The sequence below is a fragment of the Castor canadensis genome, chromosome 14 (genome assembly GCF_047511655.1).
Source record: "Castor canadensis chromosome 14, mCasCan1.hap1v2, whole genome shotgun sequence".
Classification (NCBI taxonomy): Eukaryota; Metazoa; Chordata; class Mammalia; order Rodentia; family Castoridae; genus Castor; species Castor canadensis.
The window spans coordinates 54,120,795-54,145,496 of NC_133399.1; the positions used below are offsets into that span (position 1 = coordinate 54,120,795).

Genomic DNA, 24,702 nt, shown 5'->3' on the forward strand with positions numbered 1-24,702 from the left:
ATACGAAATGAAACAAAACCATGAAAGGGCAGGCAATACCAAACCACAGGAGAAGAAAAGGCATGAAAGTAGAGTAACACTGATTCAGCTGCATACAATCAAACCCTAGTCAACAAAGACAACTACATGACAGGGAACATCACATATATATCAATACTAACACTGAATGTTAATGGACTAAATTCCCCCATCAAAAGAAACCAATCGGCAAACTGGATTAAAAAGGAAGATCCAACAATCTGCTGCCTACAGGAGACCCACCTCATCGACAGAAATAAGCACTGGCTGAGAGTGAAAGGTTGGAAGAAGATTTACCAAGCCAGTAGTCCCCAAAAACAGGCAAGGATAGCAATTCTTATCTCAGACAAAGTAGACTTCAAACCTACTTTGATCAAAAGAGATAAAGAAGGACACTCCATAATAACAAAAGGGGAAATACACCAAAAGGAAATAACAATTATCAACCTATATGTACCCAATGTCAAAGCACCCAATTTCATCACACATATTCTGAAGGACCTAAAAGCAAATATAGAGTCCACCCAGTAGTAGTGGGAGACCTTAATACCCCCTATCACCAATAGATAGGTCATCCAAACAAAAAATCAATAAAGAAATCCTAGAACTAAATCACACCATAGATGAAATGCACCTAGCTGATGTCTACAGAATATTTCATCCAAATTCTGCACAATATACATTCTTCTCAGCAGCCCATGGAACCTTTTCCAGACTTGATCATATCTTAGGGCAGAAAGCAAGCCTCAGCAAATATAAGAAAGTAGAAATAATCCCATACATTCTGTCCGACCACAATGCATTAAAACTAGAAATCACACAAACAATTGGAAGCTGAACAACACATTACTCAACAATGAATGGGTCACTGATGAAATAAAAGAGGAAATTAAAACGTTCCTGGAAGTTAATGAAAATGAAAACACAATGCACCAGAACCTATGGGACAAAGCAAAGGAAGTCCTAAGAGGAAAGTTTATAGCCATGAGTGCATATATTAAAAAGACAGAAAGATCTCAAATCAATGACCTAATATACAGCTGAAACTCCTAGAAAAACAAGACAAGAAAAATCCCAAAACAAGCAGAAGGAAAGAAATAATTAAGATAAGGGCTGCAATCAATGAAATAGAAACAAAAAAAAACCATACAAAGAATCAATGAAACAAAAAGCTGGTTCTTTGAAAAAATAAATAAGATTGACAGACTCCTGGCAAACCTTACTAAAATGAGGAGAGAAGAACACCAAAATCAGTAAAATCAGAAATTCAAAAGGAGAGATAAAAACAAACACCACAGAAATAAAGGTAATCATCAGAGACTATATTGAGAGCCTATACTCTAATAAATTTGAAAATCTTGAAGAAATGGACAGATTCCTAGAAACTTACAATCACCCAAAACTGAACCAAGAGGATATTAATCACCTGAATAGATCTATAAAACAAAAAGAGATTGAAGCTGTCATCAAGAGCCTCCAAAAAAAAGAAAAGTCCAGGACCTGATGGATTCACTGCTGAATTCTATCATACATTTAAAGAAGAACTAATACCAACTCTCCTTAAACTGTTCTACGTAATAGAAAGAGAAGGAACACTGCATAACTCATTTTATGAAGCCAGTATTACTCTCATCCCAAAACCCGATAAAGACACCTCCAAAAAGGAGAACTACAGGCCAATTTCCCTAATGAATATCAATCCAAAAATCCTCAATAAAATAATGGCAAACCAAATCCAACAACACATCAGAAAGATCATTCACCACTACCAAGTTGGCTTCATCCCAGGAATGCAGGGGTGGTTCAACATACACAAATCTATAAATGTAATACACCACATCAATAGAAGCAAAGACAAAAACCACTTGATCATCTCAATAGATGCAGAAAAAGCCTTCGACAAGATCCAGCACCACTTCATGATAAAAGCTCTAAGAAAACTAGGACCAGAAGGCATGTACCTCAACATTGTAAAGTCTATATATGACAAACCTACAGCCAACATCATACTTAACGGTGAAAAACTGAAACCATTCCCCCTAAAATCAAGAACAAGACAAGGGTGCCCACTATCCCCACTCCTATTCAACATAGTCCTGGAATTTCTAGCCAGAGCAATTAGGCAAGAAGAAGAAATAAAAGGAATACAAATAGGTAAAGAAACTATCAAAATATCCTTATTTTCAGACAATATGATTCTATACCTTAAAGACCCAAAAAACTCTACCCAAAAACTCTTAGACACCATAAACAGCTACAGTAAGGTGGCAGGATACAAATTAACCTACAAGACTGCACCATCTTTTCCCCAGCCAGCCTGGCAGTTTGGGCCTGCCATTAAACTTTGCTCTATGGACGTGAGACTTTTCTTGTGAGCTTTCTTTGTGAGCGGCGTTTTTCCTAACATTTGGTGTCAAAACCTGGGATCAGTCTGAGTTCCTGGCACTGACTTTGCTCTCCCGGCCTCCCCCACCCCATCCTGCACTCATTCGTGCGCTCTCTCTCTCTCTCTCTCTCTCTCTCTGTCTCTCAATTCCCACTTCCTTCCTCCGGGATCTGAGCTGCTTTACCAGGATCCCTTATCCTAAAAAATGCCACCTTCTCACTAGCTCACAGGGAAGTTCCTCCACCCCAGCGCTCCTCCAACTGCCATCCACCACTGGCCAATCTTCTCTCAAGGTCCTCTCTCCCTTGGTGAGTCCTCCTCGCATGCTGAGCTGTGGTCTCTCTCTCTCATTTCCTCAAAAACCCTAGCGCTAGGTCACAGCTCACTCTGTCTCTGGGAACTGGGTTCCCCACTAGGGACTGTGAACACCCCTGTGGTGAAGACGTTCCCTCTGGGCATTGTGTTCCACATTTCTCTCTCCTGAGGACCTGATATTTTCGGGATACCTGCCATATCTCTCTTCAGGTCAGGCCTTCACCATGGGAGTTGGACCGTCCCAAATTCCTTCAGACTCCGCACTGGGATGTCTCCTGACCAACCTTGGGCCCTTCCACCTAACGCCTGATCTTAAGCCACGAAAGCTCATTTTTCTCTGTAATCTGGCCTGGCCCCAATATCCATTGCACAATGCCTCCAAATGGCCACTTAATGGCACTTTCAATCCCAATATTTTAAGGTATTTACACAATCCCTGTGAGTGTGCGGGTAAATGGAAGGAACTTTCCTATGTCCAATCCTTTCCCTATCTCTGCATCAAACCCTCCCTCTGTACTTTCTGTTCCCCTGCGCAGATTCTATTAGCCTGTAAACCAGTTTCTAAATGAACCAATTCCTCTCCCAAATCTCCTCCTTCCCCATTTAAACAGACTTCTTGCACTGCTTACCATACCTATCTCCTCCCATCTTCCTGAAAAACTTGCCCCATCAAGGAGTTAAGCAAGCCATTCCTTGCCAACTCTGGCCTCAAGGCAATTACAGCTCTGGGAGAGCTCATGCTCCCTTCCTGTGGGCTGAGACCAAGCCCCAGATTTATTTGGGTTATGCCTCATACTACACTGGCAGAGTCCTGTTTGATTATGTCATCTGATGACTGCTTCTCTTCCCCCCGCCCATCTAATGTCCCTTTTTTCTGAGACAGCAACCAGAGAGTGGAGGTTTTGTTTTGCTGAAAGCATGCCAGTACCAGTCAATGGGAGTGACCTAGAGACACAGGTGATGGCTAATCCCATAGGCATGTGTCATGCCTCCAGGCTCTGCCTTTCCCTCCCTTACCTAAGATGTCAGCACACCTTTTCTGCTTCCTCCATGGTCTCACCACATGTCCTTTGCCTCTGTCTGCTTTCCCCTCCCTGGGCTTACTAGGACCCTGCCTCCCATGAAAAACCCATAGCATGGTACCTTATGACTTAAGTTATTCCAACTAGTTTGCCAAGCTTCTCAGTCTAAAGTAATTTTAAGTCAGCTGCTTTACAAAAAGCACTTACAAAAACCTGCGGCTGCCACGCTCATGCCGTAACTCCGCCCCCACAAGGGGAGGAGGGAAAGCAAACAGGCACACTTGTGCACAGGATGCTGGCTCTTGGACACAGCAAAAATGCCTGCCATAGCTAAGAAAATCCAGAGAGGACCCAACACATCATGGGCTGTCAGCCACTCGTGGAGATGGCTGCAGCCTGCCGCCACTTCCCCTAGAATAAACGTGCACAGAATACACAGGAAGGAGGGAGGGATAACAGGCTGCAGGATCAGGCCTAGGCAGTCAGGGCCATTTGTCCCAGGTATGTGTGGAGGGAGTGGCGCCTTGCACAAGTCCTGCTCCTAGCCCCACCTCACACCTCAGGGCATCAGACCCAGCCCTTGTAAGCCAATTGTTAACTCAAGGTTATAGTTCCGGAAATAACAAAATAGACATTACTGTGGTCTCTAAACTTCTCATTTAGAATTTTCTATGCCTTTGGCCTCAACATAAATTGTTCCCTCCAAATATTAACACTAGTTGTTCTGTATATACTGTTATTGGCCTGAAATTCCCTCTAAATGCCCTTCTCTAACTTTACAGATGATTTATCCTTTGTTAAAAGTAGTCTTTATTAAAAAGGCTGCCTGCTGTTAGCTAAAAGATGGGATCCTAGTGTTTTGTTCTTTCTAGATGGGACCTGCACCTTCCAGTCTTCTGGCTGGTCAATGTTAGAAGCTTTGTACTGAGGCCTGGCCTCAACATGCCTTGAGTAACCAGGAGAAGTGGCCTTCACAGGGTTCCTTAAATTACAATACCATACTCCAATTAGAGCTTTCCTATAAAAGGAAAATATATATATATATGGATAAAGACATAGCTCAATGAAAAAATGATTGCCCAGCAAGTACAAAGCCCTGGGTTCAATTCCCCAGCATTACTAAATCAAAAAAAATGGTAAGGAAGATAAGTGGCATTAATGTCACTTCAGCCATCTCATAGTGGAAAAACATAGTTTAACCTAGACCAGATCCCTCATTCTTCAAGTGAGGAAACTGAGGCCCAGAACAGTTCAGAGACCTGCTCTCCAGAGTGTCAGGTGTCAATGTAAAATAACAACTTTACTTTACAGCAACAACCTAAAAAAAAAAATACTCTTACCTTTCTACAGCATCTTAAGGAAGCTATCAAAAAGCATACCACAGTGGACCCAGAGTCACAGGTGAGAAAGTTTCTCCTCAAAGATAAATTTCTAACAGTCATCCCCAGATATTCGTAAAAACTCAGACTGTGGCTGAAGGGAAAAAGTCATTGAACCAAGTAATACAGCTAGCCATGTCTGGATTTATAGCTATGTCTGTATGTCCAGGACCTTACTAACAGGAGCGAAAAAGGTAAGAGACACCATGGCCTCATTGCTGCTCTCAGAGAGGGTCCCACCCAACTGAGGCCTGCATCCTGAACTTGCTACCATGGTGGACGGGAGGGGCACTTCTGTAGAGAATGCTTAAGGGGGGACAGCCCAGGAGACAGCCCCACCCCCAAATGGGACCCTGCCCTCTCTGCAAGGGTAACCACTGGAGGTCTAAGTGCCCCTGTCACCAGATGGAAGGCAAGGTGCCACCTCCTATGGATTGATGGGTCCCAGCCTCCTGGCCACACTCCACTTCTTGGCATCAATGTTGAGGAGCCATAATTGCAGAAAAAAGGTCATTTTCCTCCTAGACAGTGGAGCCCGTTTCTCTGTTTTATCTTTTTCTCCTGGTCCCTGGTCCAATGACAAAAGTTATCATTTGGGGCAAATCTGGCAAGCCCCTAGAGTGCTAGTTTACCTGGCCTCTGGCCTGCTCTTGGGGAGACCTCTTCTTCTGTCACTCTTTCTTCATAGTACCTAAAACTCCAGTGTCCCTGCTAGGATGGGATTTACTATCTCAATTAAAAGCTCAAGCTCTCCTCCCACCAGGCAGCTATCTCTGCTGCCCCCTCCTTCAAGAACAAAGAGATTCCACAGTGTGGACTGATGAGATGAGTATAGAGTGGGCCAGGACGGTCCTCCCTATTCAAATAAAACTCAAAAATCCCTCACAGTTTCCACACCCAAAACAATATGCCCTCAAGCTTGAGGGAAAATGAGGCCTTATTCATATCATAAATTCCTTAAAACAACAAGGACTACTAATTAGTTGCTTCAGTCCCTGTAATAAATTTAAAATTCTTATAAAAGTTAATTTTAAAATACAAGTTACAAAGTAAACAACTGGAAAGGATATAGATAGGTAATAAATGTATTTTTTGAGAAGTTAAAGGAAAAAGAAATGGTTTTGGATGAAAAAGGATTTTGTAAAAAAGGGTTTATCCTAAAAAAAAAAAAAAAAAAAAAAAGGGTTTATCCTAAAGATTGTTTCAAATAGGATAAAGACAAACCATCAAAGGGTTTAGTATATTATATAAAGGTCTAAGTAAGTTTTAAAAGTGTATAATAAAAAGTTCGGTATGTGATAAAGTTAAAGTTGAGTATAATCTAAGAGTTGCCTAAAAGATTTTTAGGGTCATGTCAAACTAAAATCAAATCCTATATGTCTATAAAATAACAAGGTTATCTTAGTATTGTTCTGCTCTGAGTAACATCTACAAAAAACCATTACAGAGAAAGATTTTATCAAAGAAATTATTTGTGTTTTCTGCTGATCTTGCCAAGCTTTAAGTACTACTAAATCAGAGTTCATTTACATATTTGCATATGTGTCTTAAATGACCACCTTGTAACAGTGTTATGTTATACTTTATCTAAATATGGTACAAACATTTACAAAGTAAAAAGTGTCAATTTATATAAAATAATGAGCTAAAGCTCTCTTTTATCCAAGAGTGCTACATTTAAATCCTGACAGCCCCTGCCTCCAACAGGTCACCTACCTAGGTGTGGCCTTAAAGGAATAGACTCACTCCCTGAGTCATAAATGCATCAACCCAATCTTCCATTTCCCAACCCCCATACCATAAGACAGCTTACAGCTTTCCTGGCAGTTACAGGATTTTGCAGAATTTAGATCCCTAGGTATGCAGTCTCTGAGCAGAAACCTTTTTATGCTCCTCCTAATATTCCTATTTGGGTCTTAAATAATGTATGGCCACCCATTTCTCATAGAAAACTTGCCTCCAACAGACTCTGTTCCTCTGGCTGACTACCTGCCTTCTCAGGGAACTTCTCAGAGAGCATGCAAACCAGATCCTGTCCCACCCTATAACAATTTCTGTTAAACCAGGAAATCTTGTTTTCCAAAAAGGATCTTCTATCCTCTCCATTGGGACTTCAATGGACCAGCCCTCATCTTGTCATTCTCACAATATCCACTGCTGTCAAGCTCAATGGGTTCCCCCAATGGCAGCACCTCTCAAGAAACAATTAGAAAAATGGAGAAGGGACTGGAGGACTCTTGAAATTGTCCAGGGAACAACATTTCACAGTGGTTCTCCTGGCCAATGTCCATCCTAATGTCTATGTTTCTTGCTCTCCTATTCTTAAGCTTCCTCCTTTGTATCATACTACATGTCTGCTATTGCTAATCAAAAGTTTAACCAGTTGTACGTCCAGGGATACCAACCTCTCCAAAACCGTCCAGAGGACTGCTATGAGGGCCCCCAACAGGACACAGGAGCCTGAGGATCCTGCCCCATACAAATGCCCCCTGCCACAGGAAGCAGCTAAAGAGACCGATGCTTCACCCCAATTCCTGATCCTCAGCCCCTACCCTCATTATTATTAAACAAAAAATGGGGGAATGATAGAACAATAATGTCACCATTTTATGAATCAGCCAAAATGGCAGCCCCGCCCTTAAACAAATTCCCATGCTCTAAGACAGCCCCACCCCTACCAGAGACTACTGCGCATGCGCTAACTTCCTTACCCTCCCCCTTCTATAAAAGCCACTGCTTGCCCAGGCTCAGGGCTGTGCCATCTTTTCCCCGGCCAGTCTGGCAGTTTGGGCCTGCCATTAAACTTTGCTCTATGGACATGAGAAAAAAAAATTAACCTACAAAAATCATTACCTTTTCTATATACCAACAATGAACAAACTAGAAAGGAATACATGGAAACAATTCCATTCACAATAGCCTCAAAAAAAATCAAATACCTAGGAGTAAATTTAACAAAGGATGTGAATGACCTCTACCAGGAGAATTACAAACTCCTGAAGAAAGAGACTGAGGAAGACTACAGAAGATGGAAAGATCTCCTGTGCTCATGGATCAGTAGAATCAACATATTAAAAATGGCTACACTACCGATAGCAATCTACATGTTTAATGCAATTCCCATCAAAATCCCAATGACTTTCATCACAGAGATTGAAAAATCTACCCTAAAATTCATTTGGAAACACAAGAGATCGTGAATAGCCAAGGCAATACTCAGCAAAAAGAGCAATGCTGGAGGTATCACAATACCTGACTTCAAACTATATTACAAAGCAATAGCAATAAAAACAGCATGGTACCGGCACAAAAACAGACATGAAGACCAGTGGAACAGAACAGAGGACCCAGATGTGAATACACACAACTATACCCACCTCATTTTTGACAAAGGTGCCAAAAATATACGATGGAGAAAAGACAGCCTCTTCAACAAATGTTGCTGGGAAAGTGGTTACCTGTCTGCCAGAAACTGAAACTAGATCCATGTCTATCACCCTGTACTAGTATCAACTCAAAGTGGATCAAGGACCTAAATATCAGACCTGAAACTCTGAAGTTACTGCAAGAAGAAGCAAGAAACACTCTGGAAAAAATAGGTATAGGCAAAGACTTCCTCAATAGAACCCCAGCAGCCCAGCAACTAAGAGAAAGGATGAATAAATGGGACTTCATAAAATTAAAAAGTTTCTGCACAACAAAAGAAATGGTCTCTAAACTGAAAAGACCACCCACAGAGTGGGAGAAAATATTTGCCTATTATACTTCAGACAAGGGACTAACAACCAGAACATACAGGGAACTTAAGAAACTAAACTCCCAAAATCAATGAACAAATAAAGAAATGGGCAACTGAACTAAACAGAACTTTTTCAAAAGAAGAAATTCAAATGGCCAAAAAACACATGAAAAAATGCTCACCATCTCTGGCCATAAAGGAAAGGCAAATCAAAACCACACTAAGATTCCACCTCACCGCTGTTAGAATAGCCATCATCAAAAACACCACCAACCACATGTGTTGGTGAGGATGTGGGAAAAAAGGAACTCTCATATATTGCTGGTGGGAATGCAAGCTGGTGCAACCACTCTGGAAAAAAAATTGGAGACTTCTTAAAACTCTAAACATAAACCTGCCATATGATTCAGCAATCCCACTCCTGGGGATATACGCAAAGGAATGTGACACAGGTTACTCCAGAGGCACCGTCACACGCATGTTTATTGCAGTGCTATTCACAATAGCCAAGTTATGGAAATAACCAAGATGCCCCACTACTGATGAATGGATCAAGAAAATGTGGTATTGTACACAATGGAATTTTACTCATCCATGAAGAAAAATGAAATCTTATCATTTGCAGGTAAATGGATGGAACTGGAGAGCATCATTCTGAGTGAGGTCAACCAGGCTCAGAAAACCAAAAATTGTATGTTCTCCCTCATATGCAGACTTTAGATCTAGGGCAAATGCAGCAATTTGGTTGGACTTGGATCACTAGACAAGGGGAGAGCACATACAGGAGATATAGGAATAGGTAGAAAATCCAAAACATGAAAGTGTTTGATGTCCCCACTCCAGAAGGAACTAATACAGAAACCTTAAAATGACAAGTTATCATGAGCAGGGGATCAGGAACCAACGTAAAGATCAGTTAGAGTTGAAAACATGGGTCATAACATGGGTACACAAAAACAATAGTAGGAATCTCTCTGTATAGCTATCCTTAACTCAGCTAGCAAAAACGCTTTGTCTTCCTTATTATGCTTATGTCTTTTCTTCAACAAAATCAGTAATAAGGGCAGAACGGGACCTGCCTGGAACTGAGGGGGGGTGGGGGACAAGTGGGGGAGGGGGCAGGGTGGAGAAATGACCCAAACAATGTATGTATATGTTAATAAATGAACAACAAATAAATAAATAAATAAATAAATAAAATCAGTAAGAAAAATTTTTAAAAATTAAATAAATAAATAAAAAGAACAATGACAAATGCTGGTGAGGATGAGGGAGAAACTGAAACCTCACACACTGTTGGTGGTAATGTAAATTAGTATAACCCCTACAGAAATCAGTGTGGAGAGCCATCAAAAAAGTAAAAATAGAACTGCCATTGACTCTGTTGTACCTCTCAGGAATGTAAATCAACATATAAAAGATACATAGGGTAGAAGCATGGCTCAAGTGGTAAAGCACCTACCTGCCTAGCATTCGCAAAGCCCTGAGTTCAAATCCCTCACCACCAAAAAGAGAAAGAGTGATACCTGCATATCCACATTTAGCACAGTACTCTTCACAATAGCAAAGCTATGGAATCAGCCTAAGTACACAACAACCATTGAATGGATAAAGAAAATGTAGTATATGTACACAAAGAAATGTTTTTCAGCCATAAAGGAGAGTGAAATTATGTCATTTGCAGGAAAATGGGTGGAACTGGAGCTCATCATTTTGAATGGGACAAACAAAGCTCAAAAAGCCAAATATCACAGTTTTTGCTCATATGTGGAATCTAAACCTAACATAATAATAATAAAATAATAATAATGGGAGATGAGTGCAAAAGAGATACTGTTTGTGGAAAATCAGCAAGAGGAGGAGAAAGAAAGAAAAGGTACTGGGTACTGAACAGGTTTGAAATATACACACACACACACACGCACACACACACACACATATAGTATGAAGATAGCATAATGGAACACACTATTGTTTGAAAAAAGGGGGTAGAGGGGAGGGAAGTTAAGGGAGCTTGATAGAGGGTATGAACTTGCTTAAAGTATATTATACACACCTATGGGTAACATAATGAGACCCCCTTGTACAATTAATGTGTCCTAATAATAAATAAATAAATAAATTTTTAAAAATCATATGCATAAACATGATGCATATATAAGTACAATTAATGTGTCCTAATAATAAATAAATAAATAAATTTTTAAAAATCATATGCATAAACATGCATATATAAGAACTATCAGCAATATAACTTTTTGGAAGAACATCATAACAGCAACAGTCTGTGGTTCAAGCTCAAGGCTGGTTTTAGAGAGGGGCTCCAGCATCATTTCAAAGACAAAGAACTGCAGATGACCTGTGGAAGAATTTATGATAGGTTGCCAACTCACCACGGAAATACAAGGTCAGCCACTGTTAGTCCTGCAGAATAAACATGTACAAACAATAAGAAAGAGGATTCTAGAATATAAGTACTTCCCAAATCCAAAATGGAACATTATATATTCATATAGAAAATACAACTCCCTTTAGACTATAACCAGTCACTGGCCTGGGGCAGTTTCTGACCATAACTACATTTGGGAAAGCCAAAATAAAAATATATGGACAGACAGGTTTTTCTTAGCACTGCTATTTAAAAATCTATTCTCCCCTATCCAGGCACTCCACATCCTCATTATTTTTGCAGCAGAATGTCTACCATAGAACATATTTGCCTGTGCAAAAGAGAAGCTAGTGTTTTCATACAAATAGCATACATCACTTTTGTTTTATTTTTTTTTCATTTTTCTTTTATTATTCATATGTGCATACAAGGCTTGGTTCATTTCTCCCCCCTGCTCCCACCCCCTCCCTTACCACCCACTCCACCCCCTCCCACTCCCACCCCTCAATACCCAGCAGAAACTATTTTGCCCTTATCTCTAATTTTGTTGCAGAGAGAGTATAAGCAATAATAGGAAGGAACAAGGGGTTTTGCTGGTTGAGATAAGGATAGCTATACAGGGCATTGACTCACATTGATTTCCTGTGCGTGGGTGTTACCTTCTAGGTTAATTCTTTTTGATCTAACCTTTTCTCTAGTACCTGTTCCCCTTTTCCTATTGGCCTCAGTTGCTTTAAGGTATCTGCTTTAGTTTCTCTGCATTAAGGGCAACAAATGCTAGCTAGTTTTTTAGGTGTCTTACCTATCCTCACCCCTCCCTTGTGTGCTCTCGCTTTTATCATGTGCTCATAGTCCAATCCCCTTGTTGTGTTTGCCCTTGATCTAATGTCCACATATGAGGGAGAACATACGATTTTTGGTCTTTTGGGCCAGGCTAACCTCACTCAGAATGATGTTCTCCAATTCCATCCATTTACCAGCGAATGATAACATTTCGTTCTTCTTCATGGCTGCATAAAATTCCATTGTGTATAGATACCACATTTTCTTAATCCATTCGTCAGTGGTGGGGCATCTTGGCTGTTTCCATAACTTGGCTATTGTGAATAGTGCCGCAATAAACATGGATGTGCAGGTGCCTCTGGAGTAACAGTCTTTTGGGTATATCCCCAAGAGTGGTATTGCTGGATCAAATGGTAGATCGATGTCCAGCTTTTTAAGTAGCCTCCAAATTTTTTTCCAGAGTGGTTGTACTAGTCTACATTCCCACCAACAGTGTAAGAGGGTTCCTTTTTCCCCGCATCCTCGCCAACACCTGTTGTTGGTGGTGTTGCTGATGATGGCTATTCTAACAGGGGTGAGGTGGAATCTCAGTGTGGTTTTAATTTGCATTTCCTTTATTGCTAGAGATGGTGAGCATTTTTTCATGTGTTTTCTGGCCATTTGAATTTCTTCTTTTGAGAAAGTTCTGTTTAGTTCACGTGCCCATTTCTTTATTGGTTCATTAGTTTTGGGAGAATTTAGTTTTTTAAGTTCCCTGTATATTCTGGTTATCAGTCCTTTGTCTGATGTATAATTGGCAAATATTTTCTCCCACTCTGTGGGTGTTCTCTTCAGTTTAGAGACCATTTCTTTTGATGAACAGAAGCTTTTTAGTTTTATGAGGTCCCATTTATCTATGCTATCTCTTAGTTGCTGTGCTGCTGGGGTTTCATTGAGAAAGTTCTTACCTATACCTACTATCACTTTTGTTTTAAATAAACACTTAAACATAGTGGTCAGGTGTAAACATCTGGACTCAAGGTCTGAATAGTGAAGCTTCCTTATCTGCAAACCCACAACATAACTCCTCACCAGTAATCAATACATAGAGCTGGACACCAGTGGTGAAACACAATCACAGACAGCCCCTTTTCTGAAGCCTTCCCCAGTCCTCTACAGATATGATCTGACCAGAGCAAAATACTACTAGAATTTCTAATGGTCTGTTAACATTTAAGTATTCAACATGATTCTTCTGAATCCTACAAAATCTACTCTTAAACCAACTACCAAGCAAGATTTATAGCTATTATTCAGCACTATTCAGCCCAATCCCAGTTCTATGGCATCCCAAGAATGTCTGTAAGTTTCAGAACACAGAATCTGCAAGAAATATGGTGACGTTCATATGCACACAATAACAAGGATCATTTAAAACCAAATTCTTTACATCTTCTGTTGAATCCCACAATCTCATAGAACTCCTCAGAGTCTCATGTTATTATAGTGAAGCACTCTACATGTACACATTATAGATCCACAGCATACAAGAGGAAGAACTAAACTAAAGGGCTCACAAAATGGGCTAAAGGTCATTCCATGGGGGCAGGGACTCAGTGGCTAGAAGAGGATGACCAAAGCCATGGAGCTTCTAGAGGGAGTGTTGAGTGAGCCTCTTGATATGCAGTTCTCTAAATGGAACTATGAGCAATGCTAGCTTTAGGAAATAGCTTACCATTCCAACTTGAATGTTTGAAGTACCAATATTTTCCTCCTCCATAATTAACAAAGACCATGAGGATGAGAGCTATCCTGGAAGGCCAATAAAGAGAATTCTTTGAGTTTGCAATGTGATAAGGAACGGCTGTATTGCAAGTCATACATTACACTCACAAGGTAAATCACACTATAACGTGATTCTGCAGCACAGTTTATGACACAAGAAAAGATTTAAGAACAAGGTATTATTATCTACTAATCACTGCAATTGTGACCATATGCTAAAGTTCTGTGCCAACATTTCCAACATGATATCGTAAGAAAACTTTGCACAGCATTACTAAACTACATACCTTGTAAACAGTATTTCCAAGTAACTCCATTTTGTGCTAATTATTTAGATGTCTCAAGTTAAAGAACTGTTGTAAAAGGTTCAACCTCCAGCAAAAAAAAATGCCAAATGAACAAATAACAACAACAAAAGCATGCTAAAAATATTGTTTAAAATTACCTTCAGACTATTCATGCAAGATGTACATAAAAACCAAAATGAATTTGTGTTAAATCTTGTGTCCCATCCCCAAGATGTTTTACTATGTGTATGCAAATATTCTCAAATCTGAAAAAAAATCCAAACTTTGAAACACTTCTGGTTCCAAGAATTTTGGATAAAGAGCAACTCTACCAGTATAACCTAGCTTCAAATATACTTACCAGGAGCACTCAGGGCTCTGAGGAGGACAGAAAGGAATTATAAGGTCATCACTGGAGTTTTGAAGCCCTTAGTGGGTGGAAATGGTAGACCTGACACCTATATATTTCCTTTTAGCTATATAGTCTTACACTGTATTTTCAGAGTTTGGTCCTGATTTTCATTCTTCCATCAGACCCAAAGACAGTAACAACTAACTTATGACATGACTGTGGATCTGCTATCAAGTGTCTGATATTCATGCTGTTCTTTTAGTCATGATGGATATGCATTTTCTTTTCCACAAGCTGGTATTTCCTGTGTAGACTGCTGCATCTTCTAAGTTGTCCAGCTACTGAGTGGATGTTGTGGCACAGTTTGTGGCCCCAAGTCTAGCCACTTGCCAAATGCAAATAGCCTTAGCTCAGTAGACCATACACACTAGTGGAAACTGGTTCTGTCCCACCACTCCTCTCCCTAAACATATTATACTGGATATCATGACAATTTTCTTATGTTTTTTGTTTGCTTTTTTCTTCTCAGGGGCTAGTGCATGCTAGTTAAGCACACTACCATGGAGCTATACCCCATCCCCTTACCATGACAATTTTCAAGTAAAGAGAGGCTGCTGACTTTATTTTCATATCCAAGAAATCCTTCCTAATTTACAAAGTGGAAGATATGTAAAATACATAATGCAACAAGAATCTATGCCTACCATGTTACAAAGAAGCACCACATACCCCCTGAATGTGTCCACGGAGCGAAGGCGGTGCAGTGAGGCAGACAGGTGTTGTGTTTCTGGTTGGTAATCAGCACTGAGAGGGTCTGCTCTGCTTAGGGATCCCAGTTCCTTTCAAAAAGAAAAAGAAGAAAGAGATGCCACTTAATAATGCTAAAGAATAAATTTCATTATTTGACATTTTAGGAAAGAAATCAGAGTGGGAAGCTAAAAATAGTTTTTCTGGACAATAATTTGCTTTTGTAAAGATCCCATCTAGAGGCTTGGTTTTCTACTTTATTTGCTTTTTGTGCCTTTTGCTGAGCTTGCTGGTGGCCATGGTGATAACAGCACAAAGAACTTATTCCTAAATACATCTAGTACAAGCAAAGAAGTAAACATGCTGATAGTTTATTAGCACAAATTTAAGTGAGCCATCAGCATTTACAGATGTAATATTGATGTCCCTGATTCATGTTTTCATCTTGATATTTTACTGTTAACTAGATTGATTGAACAGCATAAAAAACGTCTCAAATTGTACATTCTAATGCAGCCCAGACTTCCAACCTCACTGAAGAAAGAAAGGGAGATGGAGCCTTCCCAGGACTTGAGGACAAGGCTGTTCTTTATTAAAAATATAAACCAGGCCTGGTGGGTACAAAGATCCCAGCACTCAGGATACTAAGAAGGATTGCTAGCTTGAGGCCAGCCTGAGGTACATAGCAAAACTCTGTCTTAAAAAAAAAAATCAGGACCCACAATCTGGCCTTCTACAATATAACTATGATTTATTAAAAAGGACAACAATGATTACTAAGTAGGAAATTGTAAATTCCAAATTTAGAAAACTACCCAGAAAATATATGATGCATTCTAATAACTCACAGAATTGATGAGGCGATCAGTTTCTTGAGAATTTATTGCCTTAGAAATCCAACTATTAAAGCCATACAAACTATAAATAAAGAAAAGCCCCAGTTAATTAATTTTCTTTGTTTGAATTTCAAAATGATTGTATATCAGATGTAAATAAACTTAATTTAAGGCTCATATTCTTTATTAAAGAATTGAATATTCTGTATGTTTTTTAACATCATAAAAATAGAAATCAAAGTTTAGAACAGCTACACTTATAAGTTCTTGACCCTCACAACATAATTTCCTCATCAATTAATCAGAAATTATGATAAAGCCTTTAATGAAGAGTTGTAAAGATTACATGAGATAACTGTTCTGTGTCAGGATTCCTATTGATCATATAATTAAAATTAAAATTACAAAACATTGCCAACAACCAAATTTACTCAATAAAAAATGATTCCTTCAGGATATGACAGCTGTGTGAGCTCTGTCCACACAAAGAAATCTGAAGATAGGCTACTATATACAAAAAAACAAAATCCCAAAACTACGTTCGATTGCAATCAAATAAAAGTACATATATGCACACTGAGAAAGCTGAAAATATTCTGTAATAGTGGTTAATGTATTGAGTCTATTTTTAGTACAGTTGATCTAATTCAAAAAGATATTCATGGCTGGAGGCTAAAGTGGCAGAGTGCCTGCCTAGCAAGTGCAAAGCCCTGAGTTCAAAACTCCAGTACACACATGAAGTTATCCAGTGACATTACATTGATTTACATGAATATAGGGCTGGCAGAGTGGCTCAAGGGGTAGCACAGCTGCCTACAAAGCATGAGGCCATGAGTTCAAACTCCAGTGCCAAAAAAAAAAAAGGAAAATATATTAACTGGTTCTTCTTTAAAATGAGATTTCTACTTGGGAAAAATGTTTCAAAAAATGTAACTCAAATGCTGGGCATCAGTGGCTCATGCCTGTAATCTTAGCCACTTGGGAGGCTGAGATCAGGAGATCACAGTTAGAGGCCAGCCTGGGCAAATACTTTGTGAGACCCCATCTCCAAAATAACCACAGCTAATGTACTAAAGGTGTGGATCAGTGGTAGAGTGCCTGTTTTTTGCAAGAATGAAGTTGTTAAGTTCAAGCCCCAGTTCCACCAAATACATATATATATATATATGTATATATATGTATACATATATGGTGTATATATATATATATATACATATATATATATATATACATATATATATACATGTATATGGTATATATATATATACCGAAGTGAGTTTAATACCCAGTACCAAAAGGCAAAAAAAAAGAATACTGCTACAGCCTGGTTAAAAACAAAATCACCCATATATTTTGCATTAACTTTGTCACATTTGAATTCTCTAATGTACAGAATTTTTCTTTTTGTCATGAAAAATCTCAAGCATGTACAGAAGAAAAACTAGTATAATGAACCATCATTAAGCTTCAACAAATATCCACATGCAGCTTATCTTACTTTATCTGTATTCCCAACCCCTGCCTCTCATTCCTGCCCTGTATTTATAGAAAATCTTTATAAAAATTTATAAAAACTTTATAGAAAATCTCAGGCATTGTGTCATTTCATTTCATCCATAAATACATCAGTATATAGCTTTAAAAGGATAAGGAATATTTTCACTTCTAAACATAATCATACCACCATCACATTTTAAATAATAGTAGTAATTCCTTAATGTCACCACATAGCCAGTCCAGTTGCCGTCTCATAAATTTTTATAATTCAATTGTTCAAATTAGTGTTTAGATGTAGCCCATATAGCCATTGTTTCCATTTGTGATTCCTCCTTTCCCTCGCAGCACAACTTTCACTTCTAGTTTGTTTAGCGTTTCTAATGTAATATCACACAACAAATATTAAAAATAGACACATTTAAGGAAGGGCAAAAAGGAGAAGTTGAGATATTAAAATTTTTAAAACAATTCTCTTGTACATGTTTGTAATATTACTTCTGGTTCAGACTAACACAAACTTCCCTGGACTTCCGTAGGTATGTGGGAAAGCAATGAGGCAAGAAATAAGAACTGTGGCTTTGCCAACAATAGCATTCTGCCCACAAGCAGGAGAGACAGAATCACATGCAAAGACTTTCAATTCTATAGAGGGGTGAGATGGAATTTTTCCTCTTTGTAAGTGCTTGATCTCAGCTATCAATTACTGCAAAAAAAGATGGAACAGATTCATTCACATGAAAAGCACTGACTTAAAGTACATTAATACAATGGAATAGTATTTTTATTTTATCAAAAGGTTGAAATACCTTAATCCAAAGAAATAAGACTATTAGAATTCTACTCTGCTCCTAAAAAGCAATTGAGTTAAACACCTCTTTCTAAACAGCAAGTGGTATTTTTATATAGTCAGGCTTCTCACACATGTAATAAACTGTTTCTAAGATCCACAAAGTTAGAAAGGCAAAATGTATAATACCCACCAATGTTTCAAGGTATCCCCAAGTTAGTTTTTTCAGATGTTAGGTTTTCATTCTCCCAATCTGGATATAGTTGTTCTCCTTGTTTTGTTTTGTGGTTACTGGGGTTTATACTCAGGGCCTTGTGCTTGTCGGGCAGATGCTCTACCATGTAAGCCATGCCTATATCTCTTTTTACTGTAGGTATTTTTCAAATGGGGTCTCACATTTGTGCCCAGATCAGCCCGGACCATGATCCTCCTATTAATGCTTCTCATGTAGCTGGGATGACTGGCATATACCATACCCAAGTTTTTATTAGCTGAAATGGGGTCTCATGAAGTTTTTGCTAGGGCTGGCCTGCAATCCTCTGATGGATGTCCACTTCCCAACTGGCTAGGATTAGATGTGAGCCTCCATGCCCAGCTTTACCAATAAAATTTTGTGATACTTCCTGGAAACCTAACAGGATAAACACATGAATATTCAATCAATCTTATTCCTTTTTTTTTTGAGACACGGTCTCACCATGTGTCCCCGGCTGGCTTGAATTTATGATCCTCCTGCCTCAGCCTTTGGAGTGTTAGGATCATATACATGCACCACCACTGCCAGCACTTATTCCTTTTAAAAAAAAAAAAAGGATAGAACTTTTCCTGCAAAAGTTGATTAAAACAGGCCTGGATCTATTTTACTTTCCTTTTTCTTTTCTACTTCACTAATATACTCCCCAAAATCACTCTCAACAAGGGAGAAGAGGGCAAACTCCGTAAGTCAGCTACCTCTGTCCAAAGGAAAGGGAGTCCATACTGAGGTCCTGGGCTATGGCTCCTCATCTTCTGCTTTGGCCCCCAGACTCCTGAGGTTGCAGGACACAAGGCAAGCTAAACTAGAAAAGCAGCCTCAGACCTCAGAGGCAGAAGTCTAGTGTGGCAACTAGACTCCTAAAATTACTATAAGTCACTTCTACTCACTAAAACACAGGATAGAAGACTCTTTAGGAAGTAATTATATGTCAAGCATTTTCTTCATTTTCAGCCATGGGAAGGGGAAAGGCAAATATCCATCAGAACTTTCATTATTATTTCTCTAAAGTCAGAGACCATGTCTTATAGTCTACATTGATTCTCTAACACCTAGGTCTAGAACAGACATGGTACATACATAGATTTTCATTTAATCAAAGAAAAATGGTCATCTTTGTTTTGGGCTACTACACGAGGATGGAATAATGGTCACATGGTGGGTCAAACTACCCTCTCTAAATATATTATTTCTGTGTTATATGTTCCCCAATCATGTCCTCCCAAACAACTTACCTCAGCAAAAGCCTTAAGAAGGATATAGCAATGATGAGTGCTAGACCAACAAGAAATGCAATACTTATAGCTAGAAAGAGAAAAGAAAAACACTGTCATCAAAAATGTCATCATAAGCATCAAAGTTGTCATGTCATTACATTAAACCTATCATGTAATCATTAAAATGAAAACAAATGTAGGAAGCCTACATTCTTGTGTCAAATTTCCTGTAAACAATTAAGAGCATACTTCATGAAGGGAGTATGAATTTTTATTATGAAAAATATCAAACATACAAAAGTGCAGAGAATTATATAATAAGCCCACATATACCCATCATACAGATTCTAGAATTATCAAGTTACTGTTACTCTAGGGGATAATGATGTAGCTCGATGATAGAGTGCTTGCCTAGTATCTGCAAGGTCCTTGATTTGATCCCCAGCATGGCAAAAACAAAAAAAAATTATCACTCACTCTTATTTCATCAATTACTAACTCCCCTTCCCCTTTTGGTTAACTTATTTTAAAACAAATCCCAGACATGATATCACCTCACGTCTATATACTTCAGTAAGTATTTCTTATATATATGGACCTCTCATAAAAGACTTACCAACATCATGCCTCTCCTGACATACTACACTGAGAACACACCATCACTCTGGTAGCAATCTACCACAATATGCAAAACCTCTATATAGTCATGAGAAAACATCAAGTAAATCCAAATCTAGGGATAGTTTGTAAAATAACTATCCAGTACCCTTCAAAACTACCAAGGTCATGAAAGACATAGGTTGAGGCAAAAGCTATCCTAGGTTGGAGGAGACAAAGTTCTGACAACTAAATACAATGTGGGATCCTGGACTGGATCCTGGGCCATTAAAAGAAACAATTCAAGAAATTTTAATAAGTCTAAAGATCAGTATTGTATGAATGCTAAGTTCCTGGTTTCAATAATTGCACATAGGGTAAGTATAACATGATTCCACAGTTTAAAGGAATGATGGATGGTAAGTGAAGGGTATTTGAGAACACTTTTTATGACATTTTTGTAAGCCTAACACTATTTCATAACTACAATGTCATACAAAATTAATAATAATTCCTTCCATAATACTGAGGAGGTACCTTCTGCAATTGACCAGTGAATGTCCTGAGCTTATAAAAGCCTGACCCTTCAGTGTGAAGTTCCCCTTCCATCTGATGATTTTTGCCTGAGTCAATTATTTCATTAGGACTTGCAAAATATCCTGCCATTCTGCCACATTAGCTGGAATTCTCTAAAGAATTCACCCACAGCAACTAGGACTATTTGGTTACCCTGAATTATAGTTAAAACAGTAAAAGCAGGATAAATGTTTTGTTTTGTTTTGTTGACACAGGGTCTTACTTTGCAGCCCAGGATGTCCTAAAACTCACTATGTAGCCCAGCCTGGCCTTGAACTCAAGATCCTTCTGACTCAGCCTTCCCAAGTGCTAGAATTACAGGTATACACAACCACATCCAGCTAAATCATTCCTTCCAACTGGCAATTTTACATCAACTTAGTCAACATCAAGTACCTTTGTTACCTCCAAAGCCAAACAAACTATTGTTTTTGTTTTTGTTTTTATTCAGGGAAAGAGATCTCATTCTTTTAATTTCATAATTACCCTATGGTTTTTAATATATTCATATATTTTCATCAGTGATACGCATTCTTTTTAATGCTTAAACTGCCCTACATTGGCCTTTTCTTTGATAGCTCCCTGTGAACAGTACTTATTAATGCCCCAGGATCCATAATTGACCACTCCCTGAAAGGCAGCACCATATGGTATTATCTGATGGAGGGCTCAAGATGACAGATTTTCTTCAATGGGGTTACTAGGGAATGAAGTATCCCTTAACATAAGGGAATCTCTGGGCTGGCTGTTGGTGTAAGACACATAGGAAACACTATACCTTAAGTCCCAAAACAAGAAAAATCAATTGCCCTATTTCTAGTTTCTTTCTACTATATTAACTTTTTATTTATTTATAATTAAACTTAATATTAGAATACATTGATATGTAATATAATTTTAATACATCACATAATTTTCTTAGTATATATCTGTCACACAATAAAAACATAACTGGGGCTAGGGATATGGCTCAGTGGTAGAGTATGTGCTTAGCATGTGCGAGGCCTTGAGTCTGATCCTCAGCACCAAAAAAAGAGAATTATAACATAACTAAATGGTATAATCTATAATCTACATTTTATTATGGACTGTTTCACTTTTCAACAGCACTCAGAAACTGAGATCTTTGAAAATGCAAATTTAAAAAAATCAACAAAGAACATATACATACGAAGATTACTGTTGACTGGATTCTTATTAACAACAAGGTCACAGGCACTTTCATTGACTCCATTATAGGTGTGCTTAACCAAAAGAGAATAGTTTCCAAACTCTCCAAATTTGTATTCAAGCCTACAAAGAAGAGGTAAAATTAAGACAAATGGTTAGAACAGAAAATAAGGAGTTGAACTTTGCCAATGTAAATACAAAATGATTTGCATTCCTGGGTGCAAATCAGAAAAGATAAAGAAAATATTTTCAAGACAGGAAAAACAAAACCATGGAGAAAAAAAAGTAGACGGAAAATGCAGACTTTAGTTAGATCGCATCAAATAGGCACGAACCTACAAACTTCTTTCTTTTCTAAGGTATCATTAACTTGCAGGATAGATCCATGCTGGGTGCTGACAGAGACCACTGCGATGCTTGGCTTCCCAGGCTTTCCACTTTGAGAAACATTTACCAGAAACTGAAACAAGCACTGTAAGATAAAAGCATAACATGTAAACTGTTGGGGATTTTTACTTCCTAGGGTTTGTTTGTTTGGTTGGTTGGTTGTGTTTGTTTGTTTTGTAATGATGGGGATCAAACCCAGGGTCTTACACATTTTAAGAAAGTATGCCACTGCTGAGTCTCTCAGTGGTTGAAGGGCATGAACACCCAACTGAAGACTGTAATGTATCTTTTCCTTCACACATATAAACTTTTAAATTTCAATAACTTAGATAAAACTTATCTATTTACCTACTATTTTGTATTAAAATAATGACTGTCACTAAGAATTGAACAATTTTATTCACAGTTACACTTTTCACAAACTAATAAATATAGTCTACATTAAATCTTTCATTCTCTTGTTTTACTTAAAATTATTCAACAAGCAAATTTCCAAGAGTCTACCTAATTTGCATATATGTAATATTTCATGGATGCATTTTATTTCAACTACTAAAAATATGAGTATTTAGCATGACTTCAAATCTTTTCTGGGTTTTTCTGCTGCTATTATGAAAATATATTATTTCTAAAGATCTACACATGAAATTCTTATTCCTTTAAATTCTTCCCCTCAGGTAAACATCCAAAATTGAGATTACTGGATACAAAATAGTCACTTTAATGATTCCTGGTATAAGTGGCCAAAATACTCCTCAAGTTAATTATATTAATTTCTCATTGGCCTTGCAATGATTTTAAAATCAATTTTATTTTTGCTCATTTGATATTTACATCATAGCATTAAGATTATACTTTATTAAAGAAACCAATGCTTTGCTAGGGTTTCCTGAATTTCTTTTCATGTCTTTGCCTCTACTTATACTGCAGAACAAATCAGACAGCAAGCCAACATTTTCTTGGAAGAGGGGTTGTTTCATGGGATATGAGTCACTTTTTGAAAGTAGAAAAATTAGGTGGCAAAAATCATAATTTTTCAGGTTTGTTAATCTTTGCATTGATGTTCTCAATTTCTTGAGTCAGTTTTCATATTTTTGAATAAAATAAAAAAATTACAACCCAGCATGGTGGTAATGCCAGTAATCCTAACTGTTCAAGAGGCAGAGGCAGGAGGATCACAAGTTCAAGGCCAGCCTAGGATAAGTTAGCAAAACCCTATCTCAAAAACAAAACAACAAAAGCTGGAGACATAGGTCAAGTGGTACAACACTTGCCTTCATATGATCTTATACAAATATATATATATACATACAAAAACACACCAATACACACATAGAGAGAGAGAACAAACATTATTATATTAGTGGTCTGTCTGTAGAGACTATAGGGAGGTGGGAGAGGAAAAAGAGAATGATAAAAAATGAATAATATTGAAATACATTGCATCTGTGTAAGAAGATAAGCTGTAAACTGTTGAATAATAGGGGAGCAGGTTGACAAAGAGAAAGTAATAGGGGGGTTAATCTGATTAAAGCATGATATAGACATATGCCTGAAATACCAAGGTGAAACCCCCTGAATAATCAATATACACTTAAGAAATGAAGTACAGAAAGATAAAATGGGTCCTGTAAAACAGGTCCTGTTGAGGGTGGGTACCAGTCAGGGGAGGATAAACACAGAGGGTGAAGGAAGGCAAATATGGTAGATGTATTTTGTAATCATGTATAAAAATACACGACTTTTATCCAGGGATGGAGGGGGTATGAGGGAGAATAGTGGAGGGGTGAATCTAAGATATATTGTGGAGACATATGTTAATGTCACAATGCATCCCCCCATACAACTATAATATGGTATTTTTTTTTTTTTGGTGGGACTAGGGTTTGAACTCCAGGCTTTGTGCTTGCTAGGCAGGTGCTCTACCACTTGAGCCATGCATCCAGCCCCTAGCTATCCTTTTTATAGGTTGTAATCAATACTTTTTTGTAATTGCATGAGTGTTGGTTTCACTCCAGAATAGCTCCTTGTAGAGAGGACTGAATTTGCTCTGCAGTAACAAAATGAATTAGTTCTTGGAGATGGGAAGTCATGGGCTCAGCGGGCATCTGTGAGACCCTGTGCCTTAGGTACATATTTTCCAGTTTTGTAACATATTCCCATTTCCATTTTACACAGGGTTTTCTGGACAGACTTTCCAC

General features: G+C 38.3%; 1 protein-coding gene across 3 annotated transcripts in view; it reads right to left on the bottom strand.

The window, feature by feature from the left end:
• Hgsnat (heparan-alpha-glucosaminide N-acetyltransferase) overlaps window positions 1–24,702 on the bottom strand; it is a 66,374-nt gene that overhangs the window by 20,256 nt on the left and 21,416 nt on the right. For 2 of the 3 annotated variants that reach the window (XM_074054571.1, XM_074054570.1), the window contains 7 exons: window positions 22,450–22,586; window positions 22,116–22,237; window positions 19,790–19,859; window positions 16,030–16,099; window positions 15,164–15,273; window positions 13,746–13,822; window positions 11,253–11,283 (listed from right to left, as the gene is read on the bottom strand). In XM_074054571.1, the coding sequence (XP_073910672.1) occupies window positions 11,253–11,283; window positions 13,746–13,822; window positions 15,164–15,273; window positions 16,030–16,099; window positions 19,790–19,859; window positions 22,116–22,237; window positions 22,450–22,586 (617 nt within the window). Of the gene's footprint in view, window positions 1–11,252; window positions 11,284–13,745; window positions 13,823–15,138; window positions 15,274–16,029; window positions 16,100–19,789; window positions 19,860–22,115; window positions 22,238–22,449; window positions 22,587–24,702 lie in introns of those variants that run through there. The other variant, XM_074054572.1, reaches the window with a different exon arrangement.